Here is a 21,239-nt window from a genome sequence, read left to right as displayed (position 1 = left end):
ACAAGCAACCCCGTGGGGGTGGGAGTGTTAGCGCCCTGGCCGGGGCTTCATCGGAGCCAAAGCCCAAACCAGGTATCATCCCCCAGTGCCAAGCACACACTCCACACACGCGTCCGTGTCTGTTACGTGGGGCTGAGGTGACACGTTAATGTGGCTTCTCTACCAGCCACGAGCAGGACAGGGTTAGTGGCGGTTTAAATGGGCACACAGCAGCCACTGGCCAGCATGGTGCCGGCAGGTTGGTGAGTCCTGTTTAGTGGGGGGGGCCTTGCGCCCCGCAGGCGGGGTACCTGGATCGGCTTAGTTATCAGGCTGGATGTAGACCTGGCGCTGGGTGAGCACCTGCGAGAGCTCCCTCTGCAGCTGCTTAAACTTGTGGTTGTCGGGGAGCGCGTCAAGAGATCTACAGAGCGTCCAGAGGACGGAGCGGGAGAAGAGAACAGCGAGGCACAGCCTGACTGCCGGGGCAGAAGAAGCGGTCTACGCTGGTGGTCCTGGTTCTCAGGGATGCCCACCCTAGACCCCAGCAGCTGGCAGGGGCTGAGGCTGGTGTGGGGGGGGGCAGTGTGTGGTGCAGCAGACCCCCCCCACCATGCAGGCCCTGCATGAGGCCCACAGGGCCCTTAGCTGATAAGGGCCAGGGAAGGGGGAGTTAAGGGGCCACCACCACCTCATTTTCAACCTCCTATCTGTCTCCTACACCAATTCACAAGCCAAGGCGACCCCAAATCTGGGCCTTGCCTGTCTGGTCCTGTCCTGAGGTCTGGGTTAGGGAATGGCACCAGGGGCCCCGGCTGCCAAAGGACAGCAACACGCTGGGGCTTCAACAACAGGGCTGGGCTGCAGGATGAGGGAAGCTGAGTGGCCTGGGGTCACTGAGCTCAGAGGCTGACCCTGCTCTGCTTCTCCTGCCCACCAGGACACCATGGGCCGTCACCCACTTTAGCCTCTGCTTGGGGGACATGCAGAACCCAAAGCACAAAATGGCTGGGTGGAACTAACCACCATAGCAGAGGGCAGAGTGGGGCCACAGCACTCCGCTGCTCTGGAGCCTCTGCCAATCAAAGGCCAAGCTCCCATGGGGCAGGGTACTCCCAGACCCCGAAACCAAAGGGTGGGAAGGGTGCCACAGGAAGAGGGGGTGGGTACCAGAGGCTGTGGAGATGAGCGAGTGAAGGAACCCTAAACTACTGAGAATACAAACTACAAATACTAAGTGCTACATCTTGTAAAACTCACATGGCAAGCCTCAGATGTGTGGGGGGGAGGTCACAGAGCCCCATTTAAAGAGTGAAGCTGAGTGGGCCGGGAGTTTGGCCTAGTGGTAGAGTGCCTGCCTAGCATGCACAAAGACCCGAGTTTGATTCCTTGGTACCGCCTACATAAAAATGCCAGAAATGGTGCCGTGGCTCAACTGGTAGTCTAGCCTTGAGAAGCCCAAGGACAGTGCCCAAGCCCTGAGTTCAAGGCCCAAGACTGGCAAAAAAATAAATAAAAAAAAAAAAAAAGATGAAGCTGAGGCGCTTGGACAGAGCCAGGTTTCAAGTTCCTTTTTGGTTCCAGAACTTTGGATTTTTGGTACCTTACCTCAGCCCGTTGACAATATCCTTTGTTTTTCCAAAGTAGATCTCATTCAGCGTACTTCTGATTTTATTTTCCATATCCTGGAAAGGGAGGCCAGTCAGTGAGGAGGGCAAACAGGGGTCCTGGGGCCCACACCCACCTGCCGCCAGCCACCCTGCAGTCCCAGCTGTGGCCACACGGAGGAGACACGTGATTGTTCCTCGCAGCCCAGGCCCCCATGTACAATTTGTGCTGAGCCTTTCCTATGGTCCCTAGGCATGAAGAAAGCCAACACCAAAGGATGGCGGCCAACTCTGAGCGTTACTGGGAGCTGGTCTAAACCACATCACTACCCTCAGCCCGCCACCAACTCTGTGAACAGTTCTGTGAAACCAGAGGACACTTCCCGATTCCCAACTGCGGTGATGGGCAAGGCCTCAGCCCCAGCTCAAGCTGCCAAGGCACGCCAGGCCCGGGACCTGCTTCCGGCTCCACTCCAGTCTCTGTTCACACCGGGTGCGCTGGGGCAGACAGGACTTGACGCTTGCAGAGGGGGCGGTGCCCAGAGCCACACACGGCGGCTTCCTGGGTTGCAGAGGTGCAGTGTGAAGCTGAGCACTGAGTCCTGGGGCCTACTCACCTCTACCAGGCGCCCGATATTGGCTATGTGTGGAGAGCAGTCGCTTACAGTTTCATCTTTCTCCATCTGGTAAAAAACAAAACAAAACAAAACAAAAAACAAACCCAAAAGCTTCACTAAGTCAGAGAAGGCAGCAGCTTCCAGAGAACATGGCCTTTGCTAACAACTGCGGTCCCTACTGGTGGCACGTGGGGCAGGTGCAGCAAGGACACGAAATAATCCAAGTTTCAGGTCACCAACAGCCCAAGGCCTCTTTTCCAGGGCACTCTGCAGGGCCCTGGGGAAGCCGCTGTGTACCTTGTGGGGAGGGACGGCCATCCTTCGCAGAGGAGAAGACTGGGGCCAGGGCCATGAGTGACTGACTGCATGGCACACAGGCAGCCGGGGGCGGGGGGAGTGGAGGAGGGGGGCAGGAGACCCTCAGGAGATGGCACCCTAAGCCCAGGCAAGTCAGCTCTACTCCCGAGGGGGGACATAACAGCCATACCTAACATGGTTCCAGGGATCCTGGGGAATCCCCGTTTTAAAATGTAGTTCTTTGACAAAATCCTTCCTTCCTCCCCCCCTCCCCTCCTCCTCACCAGTACTAGAGGTTAAACTCAGGGCCTCACACGCTGGCTGGAACTTTTCTTTCAGGGCTGGCCCTTCTGCCACTTCAGCTACCCTTCACTTCCTAAATGGAGACTTTATTTTTTAGGAGCGATCCGCCTGTTTTCAAGGGCACCTAGTGCTCACATTACTAAGTCATTGTTGAGATACAATGCTGACACGGGGAAGTAGAAGAATCAGAAGGAAGGCTGGGTGTGGAGGTGCACAGCTGTAAGCTCAGACTGGGGAGCCCAGGCAGGAGTGCTTCCAGGTTGGAGACAGCTTAGACAGGCCAGCGCGGGCTAGTGAGATCATTCCGAGTAACAGCAAAAAGGAAGTGCAAAGAGAAAACCATTATCAGTATGGCCAGAGGCCAGAGCTCAAAATGAGTACAGGCTGGAAGACAAAGCAGAGACTGGGTCGCCATGTGCAGACAGGAGGAAGGAGCCAGGGACAGAGGCTCACCACCCTGGTAAGTGATGTCCGGTGAACTGTCTAGTGCCTGAATCAAGAGGCACCTTCCAACAAAGAGGTGGGAGCTCAGGGACCCCTGGAAGGAGAGAGGCTGGGAGGCAGAGGGGTAGGGGGGTAGGAGGACAGGGAATTTGAGCCCAGGTAAAAGGCTGAGCAGGAGACAGGCCAGGAGCAGGGAGCAGAGAGCCTGGCACCCAGAGGCAGTTTCCATGGTCCCTTTCCCCACACCCCAGCTCCCCTCCGCACCTGGGCAGGGTCCGCTTGCTGGCAATGCTGACCCACCAGAAACAGAACTATTTTTGTAATGCATATATTATTACATCCTTATAAAAGTGGCTGCCAGGAGTAAAACATTTTTATGTTCTGTGGCCACACTGATGTTCCGTAAGGTGGTTCCAATGAGTCTGGAGTCGGCTCAGCCCTGTGTCCCCAGCGGCTGGGATGGAGAGGACGGGGCCAGTCTTCAAGGGGAGGCAGTCTCCCCTGCCGCAAGGCAGCATTTCAAAGCCCTGTGTCTGCTCCCCACCCAGGAGCCAGAAGAGCTGTGGCCAGTGCAGGCCTTTGCTCCCTTGTGTGTGAACTAAGGTACAAATAAGGCAGAGCACTGCCTGGTAGACTGACGGCCTGTCCCTCCTGCCAACACGGCCAGTCCCGAGCCCTTTCATTCCTGGAGGGCTCCTTTACTGTGTTGTAGGCACAAGGCCAGGTTAGGCCAGGATAGAGCAACTGCTGCCACGCAAGAAGTAAAACAGCTTCAAGAAAGGTGGGATTCTTCAGTGCAGGTGAAGTGTGAAACTGTGTGACAACAACAGTGTACAAGAGCACTACGGAAGGGACACCAACTTCAAAAACAGACTTCGTCAACTCAGTGAAGGTTTATCCGGGGAGACTCTAGACTTCTCCTGCAGCTGGATTCCGTCCACACTCTTCACCAGAAAAGCCAAGGACAAACCACCATCCAGGGAGCAGAAGAGGGGGCCCTGCCCAGCTGCACCTGCCTTCTGCCTAGCACTCCTGGCCCCTTTCTCTCCTTCAGGAAGGGCAGCTCTCGCCAGCCTTCCTTCTGGGTCACAGGGGGCCCCGTTCTTAGGGGCCTTGTTTTTCTGGCTCACAGGCCCCCTGGCCCTGCCCACCTTGGAGTCTTGCCCACCTGAAAGGAACCACGGGCTTTGTCTCCTGAGGTGGAGCTGTGGCTCAAATGATAGAGCGCTGGCCTTGAGCAAAAACAGCTCAGGGACAATGCCCAGCCACTGAGTTCAAGTCCCAGGACTGGCCTGACCTATCTGCCTGCTCGGAGCGGGGCCTGTCAGCCACCGGCCTGACGCGCCCGCCCCCCCTCCACCTTCATGGCTAAATATTTAGAATCTGTAAAGAATATCACACCCACATCTGCAGGGCCTCCCCTCCCGAGCCCCCAGATGGTTCCAGGCCCCTGTGCTCTGCTTCTTCGCACACCTCTGCTGCCAGCCAGCAGAAACAACCTCTCTGTGCGGCCTTTCCGCAGTGGGCGCTTGGCAGGGGTGCCAGCCGTCTCCACTCGCTCCACCACCTTCTGGGGGGGGCCTCCACAGCAACCTGCCAATGGCACTCCAAACAGCCCCCACCCTGGCAGAGGAAGAGGGAGGTTCCCCGTCCTCCCTCCCAGCCCCCCGAAGCTGCAGGCCAAGTCAAAACACTTTATCTCCTCCTGGGCTTCCTAACTCCTGTGTCAAGGACAACCTCAGGCAGGGGTAGCCAGAGGCCGCGAGGGTGGGCCGGATGGAGAAGGGAGATCGTGGCAGGGTGTGTCCCGCTAGTGTGTGTGTGTGTGGGGGGGGGGAGCAGGCGTCCATTGCCAGGACCTGGAGGTCGCTCTCTGCACCTGGGCGGGGGAGGAGTAGGCAGGCAAGCCTCTCTGGATGCCGCTGCTGTTGGGGTGCATGCCTGGGGCCACACACAGGCAAGGCCCCCTGGGAGGGCGGGAAGAGCCTGTCCTGGCTGAGCCCACAGCTGGCAAGAACAGTGCTCAACAGCGGGCTGAGGCAGATGGCCCCCGTACACAGCACTTCTGGCCACTGTTGGGGGGGGGGGTGGGAGGGCTAGGAGGTCACAGGAACACCCATGCTGCCCCCAAGCTCTGACCACCCGGCCTCTGCATGTCTCCCAACCCCTCCGGCCCTTCCCTTCTTCTCACTCCACTGTCAGCGTGTCTGCCCCTCCCGGCTTACAGGGGCCCAGGCCAGGCCAGCCGCATCTCCGTGCCTGTCTCCCTTCTGCGAGAAATCCCGCAACTAAATATGGTGGGATAAAAAGAGCGGGCATTGCTGCCTGACAAATCTGGGTTCCAATCTTGAAACTGACTTACTGGTCAAGTCATCACTTAACCAGAGCCTGGGCCCCACCTGTCAGATGGGCAGCGCCGCTCTTCCCGGCCCACAGCCAGCCGTACAACGCTGTATCCCACGCATCCCGCATTCGCTCTCCTTTTCTGGAGGCCCTTCATCTTCCTCCCAAGTCAAACCAGGCATTTTTCCAGGGCTCACCTGGGACCTGTAGCGAAGCCCCTCAACCCTGATTTCCTCTGCTGGCTTAGAAGCCATGTACCATTAATGTAGAGCCATCCATCTCACAGGGCCCTGGGTCCTCAGTGCTACCGTTAGCTGGGTGAGGGCCCAGCCTCAAGAGTAATGGCAGAAGCCCCAGGAGCACAAGGCAACACAAATTAGGTCCTCGGCCCCTGCCAAGGTGTGATGAGGACGGCTGTTCACCTGGCCTGTGCTTGGCTTAGCAGGGCCTCGTGAACCGGCTCTGGAGGTGGGCTGGCAGCTCTCACTGAAACTATTAGGAAGGCGGAGGATTAAGTATTTGTGCAGGTCCCTGTCTACCGGGTGGAATTAGCAGTTTCAAGTGGCCAGGATGCAGGCAGCTGCCTCCAGAAGCAGGCGTGGGGGTTCCCAGCCATGCTGTGCGGGGCTGGGATGCCAGCATGGACAGGCTGGATGGATCTGGTTGCTGAAGGGCAAGGGTTGGCAGGCCTGTTCTGTCTCCAGCAAAGGTCTTTTGTCTACTCAGCAGGATTGGGCTCTGGCCTGGGGTGAGGCTTACACTCTCACCGCCCTACATTTTAACCACATTTAGAACTTCCTGAAGGATTTTATTCGACGGTACATCTTGCTGGGCACTGATGGCTTACACCTGCAATCCTAGCTACTCAGGAAGGTTCAATCTGAGGAGCTCATTTTGAATGCAGTCAGTGCAGGAAAGGTTGGGAGACTCTTACCTCCAATTACCCACCAAAGAGCCTACAGTGGAGTTCTGGCTCAAGTGGTAGAGTACCAGTCCTGAGCTCAGGGACAGTACCCAGGCTCTTGAGTTCAAGCCCAGTGACCAACACATACAGGCATACGTATGTATGTATGTACGTACGTACGTACGCACGCACGCACACACACACACCCCTGGTTGAACCTGGCCATACAGATGGCAAACTCTTATAGCACAGCATGAGCATGGAATGCTCATGAGCCCCCGTGAGGGATAGGACACCCGGCGTGTGTGCTGGCTGGGAAACAACAGGAATGCCGTGAGGCCTTGGACAGTTTGCCTCCGGGCGGGGTAAACTGCAGAGGTGAGCCCTGGGCTGGTGCCGTGGGCCTCTGCTGCTGGCTGAGTGGAAACCGCACCTGTCTGGTGAGGCTGCCTCCGAGGTTCATGGTGCCCGAGCCAGATTTGTTGGTCTGCAGCCACAGCATCACCGTGGAGGTCAACTTGTAATGGGCAGTGCGGCCACTGGACTTCTCCTGAGGGGGATACAATGGAGATCAGAACTTGGGGTCCACCTCAGCCGAGGAGGCTCCTGGGCCTCAGGTGGCCTCTTCAATCTGCAGTCAATCTATCTGCCCCCTTCAAGTCATCACCACAACACCTCCTCCCCTGCAAAACCCCAGAGCTTTTTCATAGGGGTGGAACCTCGACTGTGTGCATCAAGTTCTTTGGGGTTTGGCGGGGTCAGTGGTGAGCACAGCCTTGACTCATCTTTACCCCAAGGGCCTCAGGGATGTGCGGGGTGCCACTCAGCAGGGTCTGTGCCCCTCAGGGGACATGTGGAGGGTCAGAGCTGCACCGTGGGGCATGGGAGACCGTACCTGTACCTCCACCACGTGAATGGAGTCCCAGCAGCCTTTGATCTTCTTTGATCCATCTCCAGCCTTCTTTATGAGAATTACTCCAGCAAAGCCATGATCCAGATCCCAGAGGTAGACAGACGAGACGCCCCCTTCAAAATACCTGCGGGAGACAAGCCCACATGCCCATCAGATGTTAAGTCAACTTGGGACTCGGGCCCCAGGCTACTATTCAGCAACACTGCACACCCACAGGACATATCTGGATGACTGTCTAGGACTAAAGACCAATTGGGGCCACAACAGCCGGCTCATCCTTGGCTGGGAGAGAGTGTGGTACCATCTTGTTTAAGAAGAAAATGTGGACTTAGGGAATCATCAACTTGAGTTTGACCTTTGAGTCCCTGGCTTTGGCTAGCTTAACTAAAGCTCTCTGAACTTTGGCAAGCTCCAGATAAGGATCTAGCACTATAGGACCCACCACAGACAACTGATGGAAGCCATGGCGTCCAGTAATAATCGATGACTGTTCAGTATTTAGCTTTTGGGGAAGCTATCTGACAGGACAAAGGGGAAAATACACAACACGCCCCCTTCTTGCAGACCAGGACTCCTGTGGTGCTATCAAGTGACTAGCAATAAAAACCCAAGCCAGAAATGAAGAAGGATGGGGCCAGGAGTTCGGTAGAGTCCTGCCTACCATGCACAGAGCCCTGGGCTTGATTCCTGGGTACCACAGACACAGAAAAAGCTGGAAGTGGTGCTGTGGCTTAAGTGGTAGAGCGCTAACCTTGAGAAAGTCCAAGGACAGTGCTCACGCCCTGTATAAGCCCCAGGACTGGCAATAAAGAAAAGAAAAAAAAAAAAAAAAGAAATGAAGGGCTAAGCTTGGCAATATGGAAAAGTTCCTAGTTATGACTGAATGGGAGAGGGAAAGGAAAGGCCAGGAGCACAAAAGTCAGTTTATACCTCAACCCATGTTGACAAACAGAGGCTACAGAGCCGAGGCCTCTGAAGTGGTCTCAAACTGGTAACAACTTGGGACCAGCAGTCTCCAAGAGAAAGAAAACCTGCTACTAGCACAGCAGGGCTGCCATGGAACAGGGCAGGAGGGCGGGTACCCTGTGCATAGGGCCTCACTGCTGACATTCCAGAAGGGCAGCTGCAGGGGCACTGTGGACATCGGACATTCGTGGGCCAGTGCCAACTGGCCCTGTGGCAAATTCTGTTCATGGTACACTGACTCAGCTATGATTTGCTAAAAGTGAACCACCAGGGGCTAGTTGTATAAACTTGGGCCCATGAGGATGACATACGAGCTGTAAGGAAGTAGATACTAGGGCCAGGATTGTGGCCTAGAGGTAGAGTGTCTGCCTACCGTGCATGAAGTCCTGGGTTTGACTCCTCAGTACCACATATACAGAAAAGGCCAGAAATGGTGCTGTGACTCAAGTGGTAGAGAATTAAGTGTAAGAAATCTCAGGGACAGCGGCCGGGAATCTGGCCCCGTGGTAGAAATGATTGCCTAGCATGCACGAAGACCCTGGTTCGATTCCTTGGTACCATATACACAGAAAAAGCCAGAGGTGGTGCTGTGGCCATTCTTCCTTGAGCCATAGTGCCACTTCTGTTTTTTTTTCTGGTGATTAATCAGAGGTAAGAGTCTCACCCTGTAATCCTGGGTACCCAGGAGGCTGAGATCTGAGGACCAAGGTTCAAAGCTAAACCAGGCACTAAAGCCTGTGAGACTCTTATCTCCAATTAACCACCAGAAAGTGGTGCTGTAGCTCCAAGTAATAGAGTGCTGGTCTTGAGCGTAGCTCCACAAGGGGGGAAAACCTGCCTTACATCTACCTTAAACCTGTATTTCTTGGTGTGCTAGGACAGGGCTGGGGCTGTGGGAAGCAAGCCTGAAGCCCAGAGCATTTTCTCTCTCGGTGTCCTGCAGTTCAGGAGCCATGGTGTAGTTCCTGTCTGGGGAGCTGGGCTACTGGGAAAAGGCAGGGTTCAGGCTGCCTGGAGAAGAACCTGGAGAAGGCTGGGGGTTCACGGCCCTTGTGAACACCACTGGAGACCACTTCGGATGTGCCAATGGCCTAGGGCTGGTCTCTTCCCTTACGGGTCTGTTTTCTCCAGAGAAACAAAACAACCGCGTGTATGTTTTCTCCAGTGGAACTGGCTGTTACCATGCCAACGCCCCACCCTGTGGCCCTGCTCCCGCTCGGCAGCTTCCTTCTGGCATCCTCAGCTTCCCCTGTGGCCACACCGATCACGTCTCGAGTTTCGAAACGCTGCAAATGAAGGAGGTTCCAACTGCAAGCTAAATGTGAACTCCTTGTGGGTCACTGATCTGCTTCCCAAAATTGAAAAACTTACCGCGAGAGCATAAAAAGAGGGCAATTTAAAAATCAGCCGCAATGCCATAAACCCACATATCCCATAAACCGGAGCTTTCCAAAGTCCTTTCCAGCCCTCGTCCAGACGCCTACATTTTATATGACCCTAGCACGGCAGCAGGGCTGGGTCACGCTGGGCTCTTCACTTGGCACCTGGTCACGAGCACTTTTCTGTGGAGCCCTGTCTATAGCAGCTGGTACAATATTCCACCAGGCAGCATCCTCATTTTTCATGGAGATGCGATGGTGGCAGAGCAGGGGCGCTGCTGCCGGCCCTCACCCGACTGCGTTCTGTATCTGCGTGAACCGGGGTGTGCCCTGGTAAGGTGGGGCAGACATGCCGGGACTTGGTCTCCTCAGGTGTGGCCCAAAGGCCACAACAGTTCAAGAATGGACTTGATTCCAGGCACGGAGAAGGACCTCCAGAGGTGTCAGCGGCCACAAGTCTTCACGTGAAAGCCCAAGACAAAGGAGAGAGGCCAAGCCACTCGAAAGGCTGCTCTGCCCTCTCTCCAAACGTCAGGCACACTGGCACTCACTGTCAGGACAGCTCCTGGATCAGTCAGGCGTGGTGACTGTGGGGTGCACAGACAACCCCCATTACATGGTTTATGGTTTTACTCTGTGCGTGAAGCATTAATTAAAGAGAGACCTCAACAAGTTTCTGAAAATATACTCTTACCTACCGTACTTTGATCATAATGACATGAAACAAGGAAAAAAATCATTTTTATGTGGTTCGCATTTATGAGTTTTTACATAAAGGCTTTTGTGGGTATTTTAAGAATGTGCTAAAATGTTGTTTGAAACCACATGAAGCCATCTGAGGAGTTGCCAGCCAGAACTAACAGCACACACATGGAAGTACTTTAACTGGCCTTTGTATATTTAATGAGTCAAATAGTATTAATGTTGTTTAAATGATAACATGCTATTTCAATAAGGGGGCTCCGCCATCACCAGTGACCCATTCTCGGGTCTCGCATGTCATGGTGAATGAGCCATCAAAGGTGGGCATGCACAGGGCAGCCTCAGAGGATGGAACCTACCCTGCCTGTCCCTCTACCAATGGTGCACCATTCAAACTCTCTCCAGGATGGTTACACAGCTCAGGCGACTGGGCTCAAAAGGGAACAATCAACAGTGGGTAGGGGACCAGGACCACAACACTGGCATTTCTGCTCTGCTGATGTCCAGAGTGAACCCTGCTAACCAGTGCCACAAGCAGCACTGGCAACTCCCGGCAGGCGGATGGACTCTACCAAGAAACCAGTCTGCAAGATTAAATAGATGGGGCCAGACAGGGCCACCTTAGGGGGGGGGGGGAGCACCAAGTCCTGCCTGCTGGTGACAGCATAATGAATATGAATAGGCAGAAACTGGCATTTTGTCACTCAGGGTTACCTCTGCACTAGGTAAGCCAAGAACAAACAAGATTCTCAGATGGGGCTGGCTGTTTGCCAGGACAGTCGATACCAGTCAAGCACCTGGTTGTGTTCCGTCTCTACTACCTGTAAGATCTTTGAAGTCAGTTTGGGCCGTTGCCTGATGTGTCAGTGACTCTCTTCCTAGAGACCTAGGTTATTTCTCTCTGAAAATAACTCGTCCAGTTGAATAATGTTACAGTTATGTGTACAGTCTATGATTTGACCACAGGACTTTAGGGGTTGGAGAAAAAAGGGAACATATACACCTCACATTCAGTGACTTACTCACAAAAGAAGGAAAGAAAATATTTTATGGAATGCCTGAAGCCGCGGCGTGCCTGGACACTCTAGATGGAGACTAGTTTAGGGAATGTGAGCTCTAACTACGACCTATCTAATCCCCAATCCCGGTTAACACCAAGCTCTGGAAGGAACAGGGAGACGAGCCTGGAGCAGCCTTGGAAGCTGGCCTCTATGCCTTCCTTCAGAGGTCTCCTGGATCAGAGGCCAGATTCCAAGTCTGAATACAAAGGCATCTAGCAGGGCATGAGTCCCAGATCATCACCTCCATAGAGAAAGGAGCTAGGTGAGGAGTGTAGCTTAGTACATGTCTAGTGCATGTCTTACATGCATGAAGCCCGGGGTTAGAGTCCACATATACAGACAAATCTGGAAGTGGTGCTGTGGCTCAAGTGGTAGATTGGGGACAGTAGCCAGGCCCTGATTTCAAGCCCTGTGACTAACCAAAAATAAAATAAAGGCTGTCAGTGGCTTATGCCTGAAATCCTAGCTATTCAAGAGGCTGAGATCTGAGAACTGTGGGTCAGCCCAAGCAGGAAAACCCGTGAGATTCTGAAATCCAATTAATCACCAGAACATCGGACGTGGTGCTGTGGCTCAGAGTGAAGCAGCTCAGGGACAGTGCCCAGGCCTTGAGTTGAAGCACCATGATGGACTAAAGTGGGGGTGGAGTGGGGAGAAGAAAAAAAGAACAAACCAAGGCCAGGATAGACCTGCTAAGAGAATGGCTTTTCAGTGCTGGCCGAGAAACAAACTCTGAGGTTCCTGGCTTCTCTCAGACCTGACTGGGCTTGAGCCAGGAGGCACTGGTTACCTGACCTCTGGCCCATGACACCTGCATTGCAGACACAGTGCACAGACCCAGAGGGCTGGGGAAGCCAAATGGATGCTGGATGGGCTTTTCTCTTGCAGCTGGCTTTATTGAATAAACACAAGACATGTTAATTTGGCACCAACATAGGCCTAAAGACCCAGAGTGGTCAGAGGGTGCTTCCCAGATCTGATCCCCCAGGACCAGGGGCTGATCAAGGCCTGAAGTAGAGCTGAGGGCCACAGGGCCATTCTGGACATCTTCAGTCTGCCACATCTCTGCCCACACACTTCTAGCAACAGGAAGTCCTTACGTGCCTTCAGGCAAACACCATTGTTTGGAATAATTCAAAATAGTTTTCTCTGGATCTGAACCTTCTGCCTTCTAGAGACACAGAGCAAGAACACAATGCCCTTTCCTCAGGTGTCCTTTCAGCATCTAAGCTGGCTCATTTAACCTCAACAAATGTTCTTTTCTGATCCTTCCCATTATTCCTCATGAAACAATGTCAAGTCCTTGTCTATACTTTGTTATCTGGAGCATCCTCTAGGTCTTTCAGAAAGCGGAACAGAAAATACCCCTAGGCCCCCTGTAACATCCCCAGCCTCCTGGAGATGCAGTGTGGCAGAAGCTGTTTTGGAGACAGGAATGGAGACACAGGACCTCCTTGGCTCTCTGTGTCACAGGACTCAAGGCGCCTGCATGGCCCTAGGTGGCACGTGTGCGTTCTCATATGCAACCCAGAACTACTTTCTCACACCCAACGCAGTTGGTGAATGGCCCCGCTATAACCTTCCACTCAAATCTGCTAATTATCTTTCTTGCAGACATGGCTTTACCATCTCAGCTTGTCTTGTCTACCTAGGCCACAATGCTTGGAGACCTTTTCTCCTGGGAATGTATGGGGAAGCAGACCACCTCACAAAGCATCACCGAGTTACTGGTTACATGAACCAGCTCTGCACTCCAGAACTCTTCTGCTCTCTCCAGAGCGCGGTGGACACAGCGAGCGCTGCAAGGGAAAGATGGAAGCGGAGCTGGCAGGGTCAGTCTGCCACTTCTATCACCCTGGGGGACCAGAACAGGAATGCTACCCCTTAACTGGTGTGGAGACTGGCTGGGCTTTCAGAGGGAGAGCAGAAAGGACTACATGAGTCAGGCTGCCTGAAATACCAGCTGAGGGGTCCAGATTAAACCTGCCAGTGCAATGGAAATGGCAAAATCTGCCTTTACCAAGCTAGCAGCACTGGCCTCAGCGAATCCAGAGTTGTAAGGTTTTGAGGGTCGCTCTTCTCTTCCTGTCCTTCGGTACAGAGACTGGCTGCTCTACTACTCAGGTCTCAATAGCAGCAAGATGCATGGCCCACTGTCAGGAGGGACACTCTTGCTCTGTAACTGGCACTTAGATAAGGCAGGGGTCTGTACCCAACCAGGAGATGACAACATAGAATTGCTGCCAGGACACTAGGCACTGGGGTTCTGGCCCTAAGACAATACCACTGTCTCTCCTCCAGCCTAGAACAAGAGAATGACTCCCCAGCTACCAGCAGCACCTTGCTTTTCTATCTTTAACATCAAAAGAACACTTAAAAAAAAGAAAAGAAAAAAAAAAAGAGCACATGGTTCCCACAGGTGGGAACAATTCCACTACGCTCTGGAAAAGAGGAAAACCTCCATTTTGCTTGCAGAGGCATCTAAAAGCCAGACACCTCCTGCCAGTACAACTAACATTCCTTTTGCACCCACTGGCTCCAAACAAACCATTGCCAATGGCGCGGGGGTGGGGGTATACTGCCCCCAGGAACAACTCTGCCCAGCGCAGGGCACTGCAAACGGTCAGCAGGGGTTCTCTTTCTTCCTCTGGTTGTGCCAGCTCTGCTCAAAGGCGTAGGTAACTAATAAGTTCACAGACAGGAAGAAGGCAAGAGGCCTAGGTGCCTGCTGGCTTGCGTGAAGTGGTTTTGCTGTGTGCTCGGGGATTGGGGGGGGTCCCCCCCCACAATGGCCTTGATGTGTTCTGAACTGCCCAGGAGGTAACCGGTCAGAAATACAGGCTGCTGCTTGCTAGGAGCCCAGGCCTGTCCCTGAGAACTAGACTTGGTTCCGCACAAATGGAGAAAGAGCAACCCTTGGCAGGAGGCTGGCCATGTCCACGTGGCACCCTGAAACCACCCTGCCTGTGTATATGTGTGGAATCCAGCTGCTTTTACCACGGCTTACAACCTGTGCCCAGAGTCTGCCCACAGACAGAGGACAGGTACTGTGGCAATTCCTTCTGGCATACATAGCTGCAAAGCTCCCCTGAGCATACTGGTTGGTTGGCATAGGTGTGTGCATCTTCAGAGCCTAGATGTGCACATGCAGATGGGCAGCAGTTCTTCGCAGCTTCTCATCACAGCTTTTTTTTGGGGGGGTGGGGGGGAGAGCCATGGGGCTTGAACTCGGCCTGGGTACTGTCCCTGAGCTTTCAGCTCAAGGCTACTGCCCTTCTCCTGGGCCTGGGCGTTGCCCCTGAGCTCAAGGCTATCACCCTACCCTTGAGCCAAGCCTCATTTCCTGTTTTATAGATGTTAAGAGTCTCAGGTCCTTTTGTGCCCTGGCAGGCTTTGAACCTTGATCCTCAGATCTCAGCCTCCTGAGTAGCTAGGATTACAGGCGTGAGCCACCACACCAGGCTAACAGCTTTTGTTTTAAAGGAAAACAATGGCAGCCTCTCTTGGAGTGGTGGTGGTGTAGCCAGCCACCAGCCAGCTCTAGGCTGGTTCCAGGATCTGAAGTATCTGTTTGAAACACTGGGGTGATTCCCCTGTAGACTCCACGTGGAAATGCTGCCAGCCCAAGGAGCCTACCTTGTGAACAAATCAACAACCAAGAGTTCTGGGGCTTCAAAGCCGTCACTGTCAGCCAAAGCTGTCATTTTGTACAACCCAATTGGGGCTCAGGGCTTTGCATACAATCTCACTGTAGGTCAGAAAGGGAATGTACCCAAGTCACAGAACTGAGACGGGGGGAGCTGTGAAGAGATGTGGCTGCTCACTGGGTCCATGCTCTGTTCCCACACCAGGCTGTCAGGTTGTGTGGTGAACAGACTCCGGGAAGGGTTCAGGCTGTAAGTTAAATGCAAGCACAGAAGGCGTCTGAGCAGGCAGCCTGTGGAACTGCTGAACCCCGAGTGTGTCTGTGTGCCACACAGGCACAGAAACAGGGTTTCGGGGGATCAGAGCCCCTGAGGCTCCCCTGCAGGATCAAGTACACAGCGAACTGGTTTTCTATCCCATCCTGTTTTCCATTTAACTTTCCTTTAGCAGATGACAGACAGCACAGGACAAGGCAATGGATCTGCCAGGGCAGGAGTGGGGGTGTGTGTGGGTGGAGGGGTGTCAGTAGGATGCAAGCCTGTCCAGATCCCCCTAAGGGCCCCAGGGGAACTGATGTGTCAGCTGTGAGGGAGGGGCAGAATGGTCCTTGGCCAGCAGGTGGCTTCTTGTCTACCTCCTCATTCAGTTACAATGGTAAAATGGCTCTAGTAGTAGTTAGTGAGGAGGGTGGGGAGAGCCCCCTACCTCATTCTTTTTTGGCCAGTCCTGGAGACTAAACTCAGGGCCCAAGCACTGTCCTTGGGCTTTCTCAAGGCTAGCACTCTACCACTTGAGCCACAGTACCATTTATGGCTTTTTCTGTGCGTCAAAGAAAGAATCCGTGGTATCAAAGAATGGAACGCAGGTCTTTGTGCATGCGAGGCAAGCACTAGGCCAAACTCCTGGCCCCTATCCCCCGGTTCAATCCCCAGTACTGACAAACGAAAATATATAACTGCAGCGAGAAGAGTGGAGCTGATCAGCTGGGGAAGAAAGCAGCTGAGGGAGAAAGTGCCTGGGGAGAAGGCCTGGAGCTTCCAGGCACTAGAGTCACATGGGACAAGGTTCCCCAGAATGAGCTGGACAACCCAGGGAAGCGGTTAGACTTGATACTCAGGGTGTGTTACTGGAACCTCAGACTTCTAGCAGGAAAGAAAGCAGGGAGCCGGCATAAACCACGATATTTGGGTCCTGTGAGCTACTCTTATCAGTGGGAAGCCTCCTGAAATCCAAGTTCCTGGATGTGAGCGGAGGCTGGCCTCGTTAGCTGGCCTTTCCACGGGGCACAAGGCAGACCCACTATCAGCCCTGTCCCTCCCAGCTGCCCCATGGCTGCCCTTAGCCCTAGCTGAGGCCTCTGCCCTTCCTACCCAACACCCACACTGGTTCCTTCTTGCCCTGACTAGACGGGGCAGGCTTTTTTGCCATTTGTTTGTGGCCCAGTCTGCACTCCTCAGCCCTGTTAAGGCAGGAGCCTCATGAGGGAGGCTGGCTCTCACTCCATCATGGCTGCACTCACTTGTGCCACATGCCTGGCAAGTTCTTGGTATAAGTCCATGCAATGACTCATGATCTCTCCCCAGTCACAGCAGGAACCACTTTCCATCTTTCTCCATGTTTCCCTGCAGGTGGTGGCTGGACAGTAAGACCTGAGGCACTGCCTTCCAGAAAGGCCAATGACAACACCACCTGATATCCCACCAACACCAGGGCACCAAGAGCCCCTCATCGCATCACCACAGGAACAGAGAAGGCATCCAGCTTTGGGTGATAATGGGGCCCGAGCAGCCTGGGGTCACCATATGGCTATGAGGAATCAGGGTGGCTGGGCACCAAGACAGCAAGCAGGAAGCCCTCAGCGTGGACTGGGGCGGGCGCAGGGAAGCTGGCGGTTGCAGAGTTACTTGCATTCAAGCTCAAGTCACTTGTGAAGCCAAGGTTCTCCCCATTTCGCAGCCTGGCCTGATCCAGTGTAGGTGCTGGAAACTCCTGCTGGAGGTCCCCACACCTCGGGCCCAGCAAGTTTGCTGGCTTCCCATTCTCTATGAGGCTCCCTCAGACAGGAGCACTGGACATTCATGTCCAGAGGAAGAGACCATCCTCAGGAACCGCGTCAGGAATCCTCGGTCAGGGTTGCTCACATGTCATCAGAACCACTGGACTGAGAGTAGAGGGGGCAGAAACAGTCAAGACTCTAAAATGGCTGCCGATTAGAGTATGGAGTAGGGAAGGGGGAAGGTCCATCTATCCAGAACCCTGGGTCACTCCCACAGAGGCCCGTGGGCTTCTGGGGCTGCCATGGGGATGCCAGCTTGGCCTTGTTTCACTAGGTAAACTTCTTCTAGACAAGCAGAGTTGATTAGAAAAGCTAATTAGAGCTTTTGAAGATTATCTCAGACCCCAAACAAGGAAGAACACAAAGCTCTGTTTCTCAATTCCTTCTCCCTGCCTCCCCCCTAGACTCTGGCCTTCATTAAGTTTTGATTTCAATCAATTGCACACCCACTAAAATTAACTTATAAGGCCAATAAATTGCAACCGCATGTTTGGGATATTATCTGTTCCAAGCCAAAAGCCAGGGATCGCAGAGCGCAAGCAAGATGTCTGGTACAGATGGGAGCGATCTTCTGTGGGGGCGATTGGTGCCGCCCCTCCCCTCAGCTACAACATCTGGTCTTGGGCAGAACAGAACCCAGGCTGACAGAGGCCAGGCAAGACCCAACCTGAGAGCTGGAGCTGGACAGGCTCCTGGCAGGTCAGGATGCTGACCTTGGAGCCTGGCAGCCTTCTGAGTCTCTCCCCCACAGTAAGCAGGCCGTGTTCCTGGAGACGCCACTTCCAGATCCCACCCCAGAAGATGGAGCACTCCGGTCAAGGGATGAGCTTCTGGGCTCTAAGCTGGATCAGGCCCAGAGTTAAGGCAAAGCATCACCTCTGCTAGGAAGGGATGTCGAGAGATCCGGGAGCCGGCTGCCTGAGTGTGCTACCCTTCCCAAATGCCCACCTCAGGCCTCGTGTCTGCCTGACCTACCAATCAGAGGCAGAAACCCTCTCTGGCACTGGGTGAGGGATGAGGACCAAGGCAGCAGGTGGTGGCCGCGGCGGCAGTGCTCTCCCGCAGTCCTAGCACACAGCCAGGACGGCCTGGCCTGCCATCACCTAGGCATTCCCTCCCCTGGGAAAAACACTGCCAGAGTCTTCCTGCACAGGATAGCAAAGAAGATCACCAATAAATGGTGTAGCAGGAGAGCCAGGAGGAGCGGGGGAGCCAGAGCCACATAGGTGGGGGGGACATGGCTCCCCTCTCCCGGCCCGACTTGCCTCCTGCCCTCCTAAGCGGCAAGAGCCACACTACCAACTGCTGGCCCTCGAGGCTGGGGTTGAGAAATGCTGTGCTGGGGTGGGGTGGGGTGCCACATCCCACAGGAGTTACAAGCTAGAGGGCCTGTGCGTAAGCCAACCCCCGCCCCAGCCCACCACTCGGACCAGACTGACTCCATGTGTGGGTGATTAACTCCAGCCCCTGCAAAGTCAAAGCCTGTGCAGATTCAGGATCAAAGCTGGGCCCTGAAGACGATAGAACCAAGTTTTTCCCCCCAGGACGTCACGAGGGGGCTTGTTTCCTTTCATGACAGAGAGCACTCTGGGGAGAGCGTTTCTGGAAGGGCTGATCACATTTCAGCTCTGGGCCTGGCGCTTGTTGCTCTGTTCCCCCACTTATCTTTAAAAAGCTTAAGGAATAGGGACAAGGCTACACGTTTCACAGCAGGCACCCAGGGAAGTCAGCTGGGCCTCACTCACGCCTGCACACCTGCACTGCCAGTGCCTCCCCCAGGTGGGGGAGGCCCGTTTCCATATATGTGTGCATGCCTGCACATATATGTGTGTGTATGTGTGCAATATGTAGCAAATCCAGGATGGCCGTCCCACCATACATGGAGGTTTGGTCCACAAATCTGGCTCCCCAATAAAGTTCTAGGCGGCCTTGTATCCCCCAGAGAGGACTGACACCCCCAAGAGTGGTCTCTGATGAGTGAGTAGTCAAGAGACTCAAACGCAAGCCAAGCAGCCTAAATTCTGCCGTTCACCAGGATCTGAGGCTTCTATGGTAATGAGCATCATGAGACGGCTGAGCTGGGCCAATGTGGATGTGGGGTGGGGTGTTCCACATATGCCCGGCCCCAATCTGGAATAGGCCGTGGGCATGGCCAACGCCCTTACCCTGGGCACTATGTTCTGAAGTGGGTGGCTTTTCAGCCATCCTTCCTTTCTAGCAGTGGTGAGTCTGCCTCAGGATCCAAACATCTCTCACCAAGCCTGGGCCCCTTGTGTGGCAGTCTTGCAGGCCTGAGTTGGATGAACTTCTTCACCACAGGGACCTGAGCCTGTTCACCAGCATGGCTTTGTTCAGAGGGTGACAATAAATGAGTATTTTCATGAGCATGGGTCAATGGCAGGAAGGGTACAAAGGTGAGAGAGACAGGGGCGGGAATGGGGCTATAGCTCTTCCATCCTATGGAACAATCTAGAAAACTCAGTGTCACATCATTAATGGTCAGTGATACTCCAGGACCAAGGCCTTCTAGTCCAAAACTAGAGGGAAAACGGCTCAGGATCCACTATGCCCTCAGGGCACTCTGAAAATGGGAATTTCTAGAAGAGAGCAGAGTAAGGAAAACGATGAAGGAAGCCAGGTGTTGTGGCTTATGCCTTAGATGCTAGCTACTCCATTTGCTGAGATCAGGGGGATCACTGTTTGAGGCTAGCTTAGCCCCCTTCTTTCCCTCCAAAAAGCTAGATGTAGTGAGAGGCACCTGGTTAGCCCAACTATATAGGAAGCATAAATAGGAGGAATTAAGTCCAGGCCAGCCCAAGCAAAATGAGACTAGTAAGCTACCTTGTTTGTAAAAAAAAAAAAAGCCAAAACAAAACAACAAAAAAACCCACCCCAACATCAACAAAAAACACACCAGGCCAGTAGTTCATGCCTTTAATGCTAATTATTAAGGAGGTTGACATCTAAGGATTGTGGTTCAAAGCCAGCGTGGGCAGAAAAGTCTGTGGGACTCTTTATCTCCACTAAATTACCAAAAAAGCTGGAAGTGGAGTTGTGGCTCAAGTGGCAAAGCCCTAGCTTTGGACAAAAAAAGCTCAGGGACAATGCTCAGGCTCTGAGTTTCAAACCCTAGGACCAGCACAAAACAAAACAGAAATAAAAATAAAAACTAGACCCAGGAGTATATCATAGCGGTAAAGTGCTCACCTAGCAAGCACGAAGCTGGGTTCCATTCCTCAGTACCACATAGGCAGAAAAAGCCAGAAGTAGTGCTGTGACTCAAGTGGCAGAGCAAAAAGTGTCCAAGGACTGTGTCCAGGCCCTGTGTTCAAGCCTCATGACTGGAAAAACAAACAAACAAACAAACAAAAAAAACCCCAAACAAACAAAAAAACAGGAACAAAACAAAACAAAACAAAAAAGCTAAAGCAGAAAGAGCTGCAGGCATTGCTTGTGATTCAAGTGTTAAGAGTGCTTAATAAATGCAAGGCCTAGGGTTTAAACCCCAGTTTGACCCCCTAAAAACAAGATCTCCTAAAAACAACTCCCCCCAAACAACATAAAGCAGATTGGTCTTTGTAATTTTTAGCCCAGAGTGGTGAAGCTAATCCCGCTTGAGCCAGCTGGGGAGAGCTCCTCACGGAGCTAACCACTTGGGGCCCCTCTCTGAGTCTCTGCCTCTCCACTTGTGGGTTGGGTTGACAGCTAAGTATGAGAGATTGGGAAAAGTTGTGATGAGCTCTGAGTGACAGTTGAAGTCCTGCCCCTCAGTGTATGGGAAGGATAAGACCAACCAGAACAAGCAGAGCAGAAATCAAACACAAAAGCAGGCTCGCCCTGTGCTGGCCCTAAACACACCATAAAACAACATATCAAGGTTGCTTTATTGTGGAAACAACTCAAATGTTTTTAAGTCTATAAAGATCAGAACCCAACTCTTTACCAAATCAAAACACGCAGCCCAATTAAAACACACACAAACTAAAAGCACTTAATATAGCCTCTGAAGAGGACAAGGGAGTG

General features: G+C 53.4%; 1 protein-coding gene across 2 annotated transcripts in view; it reads right to left on the bottom strand.

Annotated features, from left to right (window-relative positions):
• Capzb (capping actin protein of muscle Z-line subunit beta) overlaps positions 1–21,239 on the bottom strand; it is a 102,528-nt gene that overhangs the window by 1,204 nt on the left and 80,085 nt on the right. Inside the window, exons 5-9 of one of the 2 annotated variants that reach the window (XM_090335696.1) lie at positions 7,390–7,531; positions 6,928–7,044; positions 2,204–2,269; positions 1,588–1,664; positions 291–403 (exon numbers count right to left, since the gene is read on the bottom strand). In XM_090335696.1, the coding sequence (XP_090191822.1) occupies positions 301–403; positions 1,588–1,664; positions 2,204–2,269; positions 6,928–7,044; positions 7,390–7,531 (505 nt within the window). In that variant the 3' untranslated portion in view covers positions 291–300. The remainder of the gene's footprint in view (positions 1–290; positions 404–1,587; positions 1,665–2,203; positions 2,270–6,927; positions 7,045–7,389; positions 7,532–21,239) is intronic. The other variant, XM_090335697.1, reaches the window with a different exon arrangement.

Source organism: Megascapheus bottae, chromosome 6, assembly GCF_031878675.1.
Source record: "Megascapheus bottae isolate mThoBot1 chromosome 6, mThoBot2.hap1, whole genome shotgun sequence".
Lineage (NCBI taxonomy): Eukaryota > Metazoa > Chordata > Mammalia > Rodentia > Geomyidae > Megascapheus > Megascapheus bottae.
Note: the sequence above shows the minus strand (reverse complement) of the source record. Positions and strands in the feature narration are given on the sequence as shown.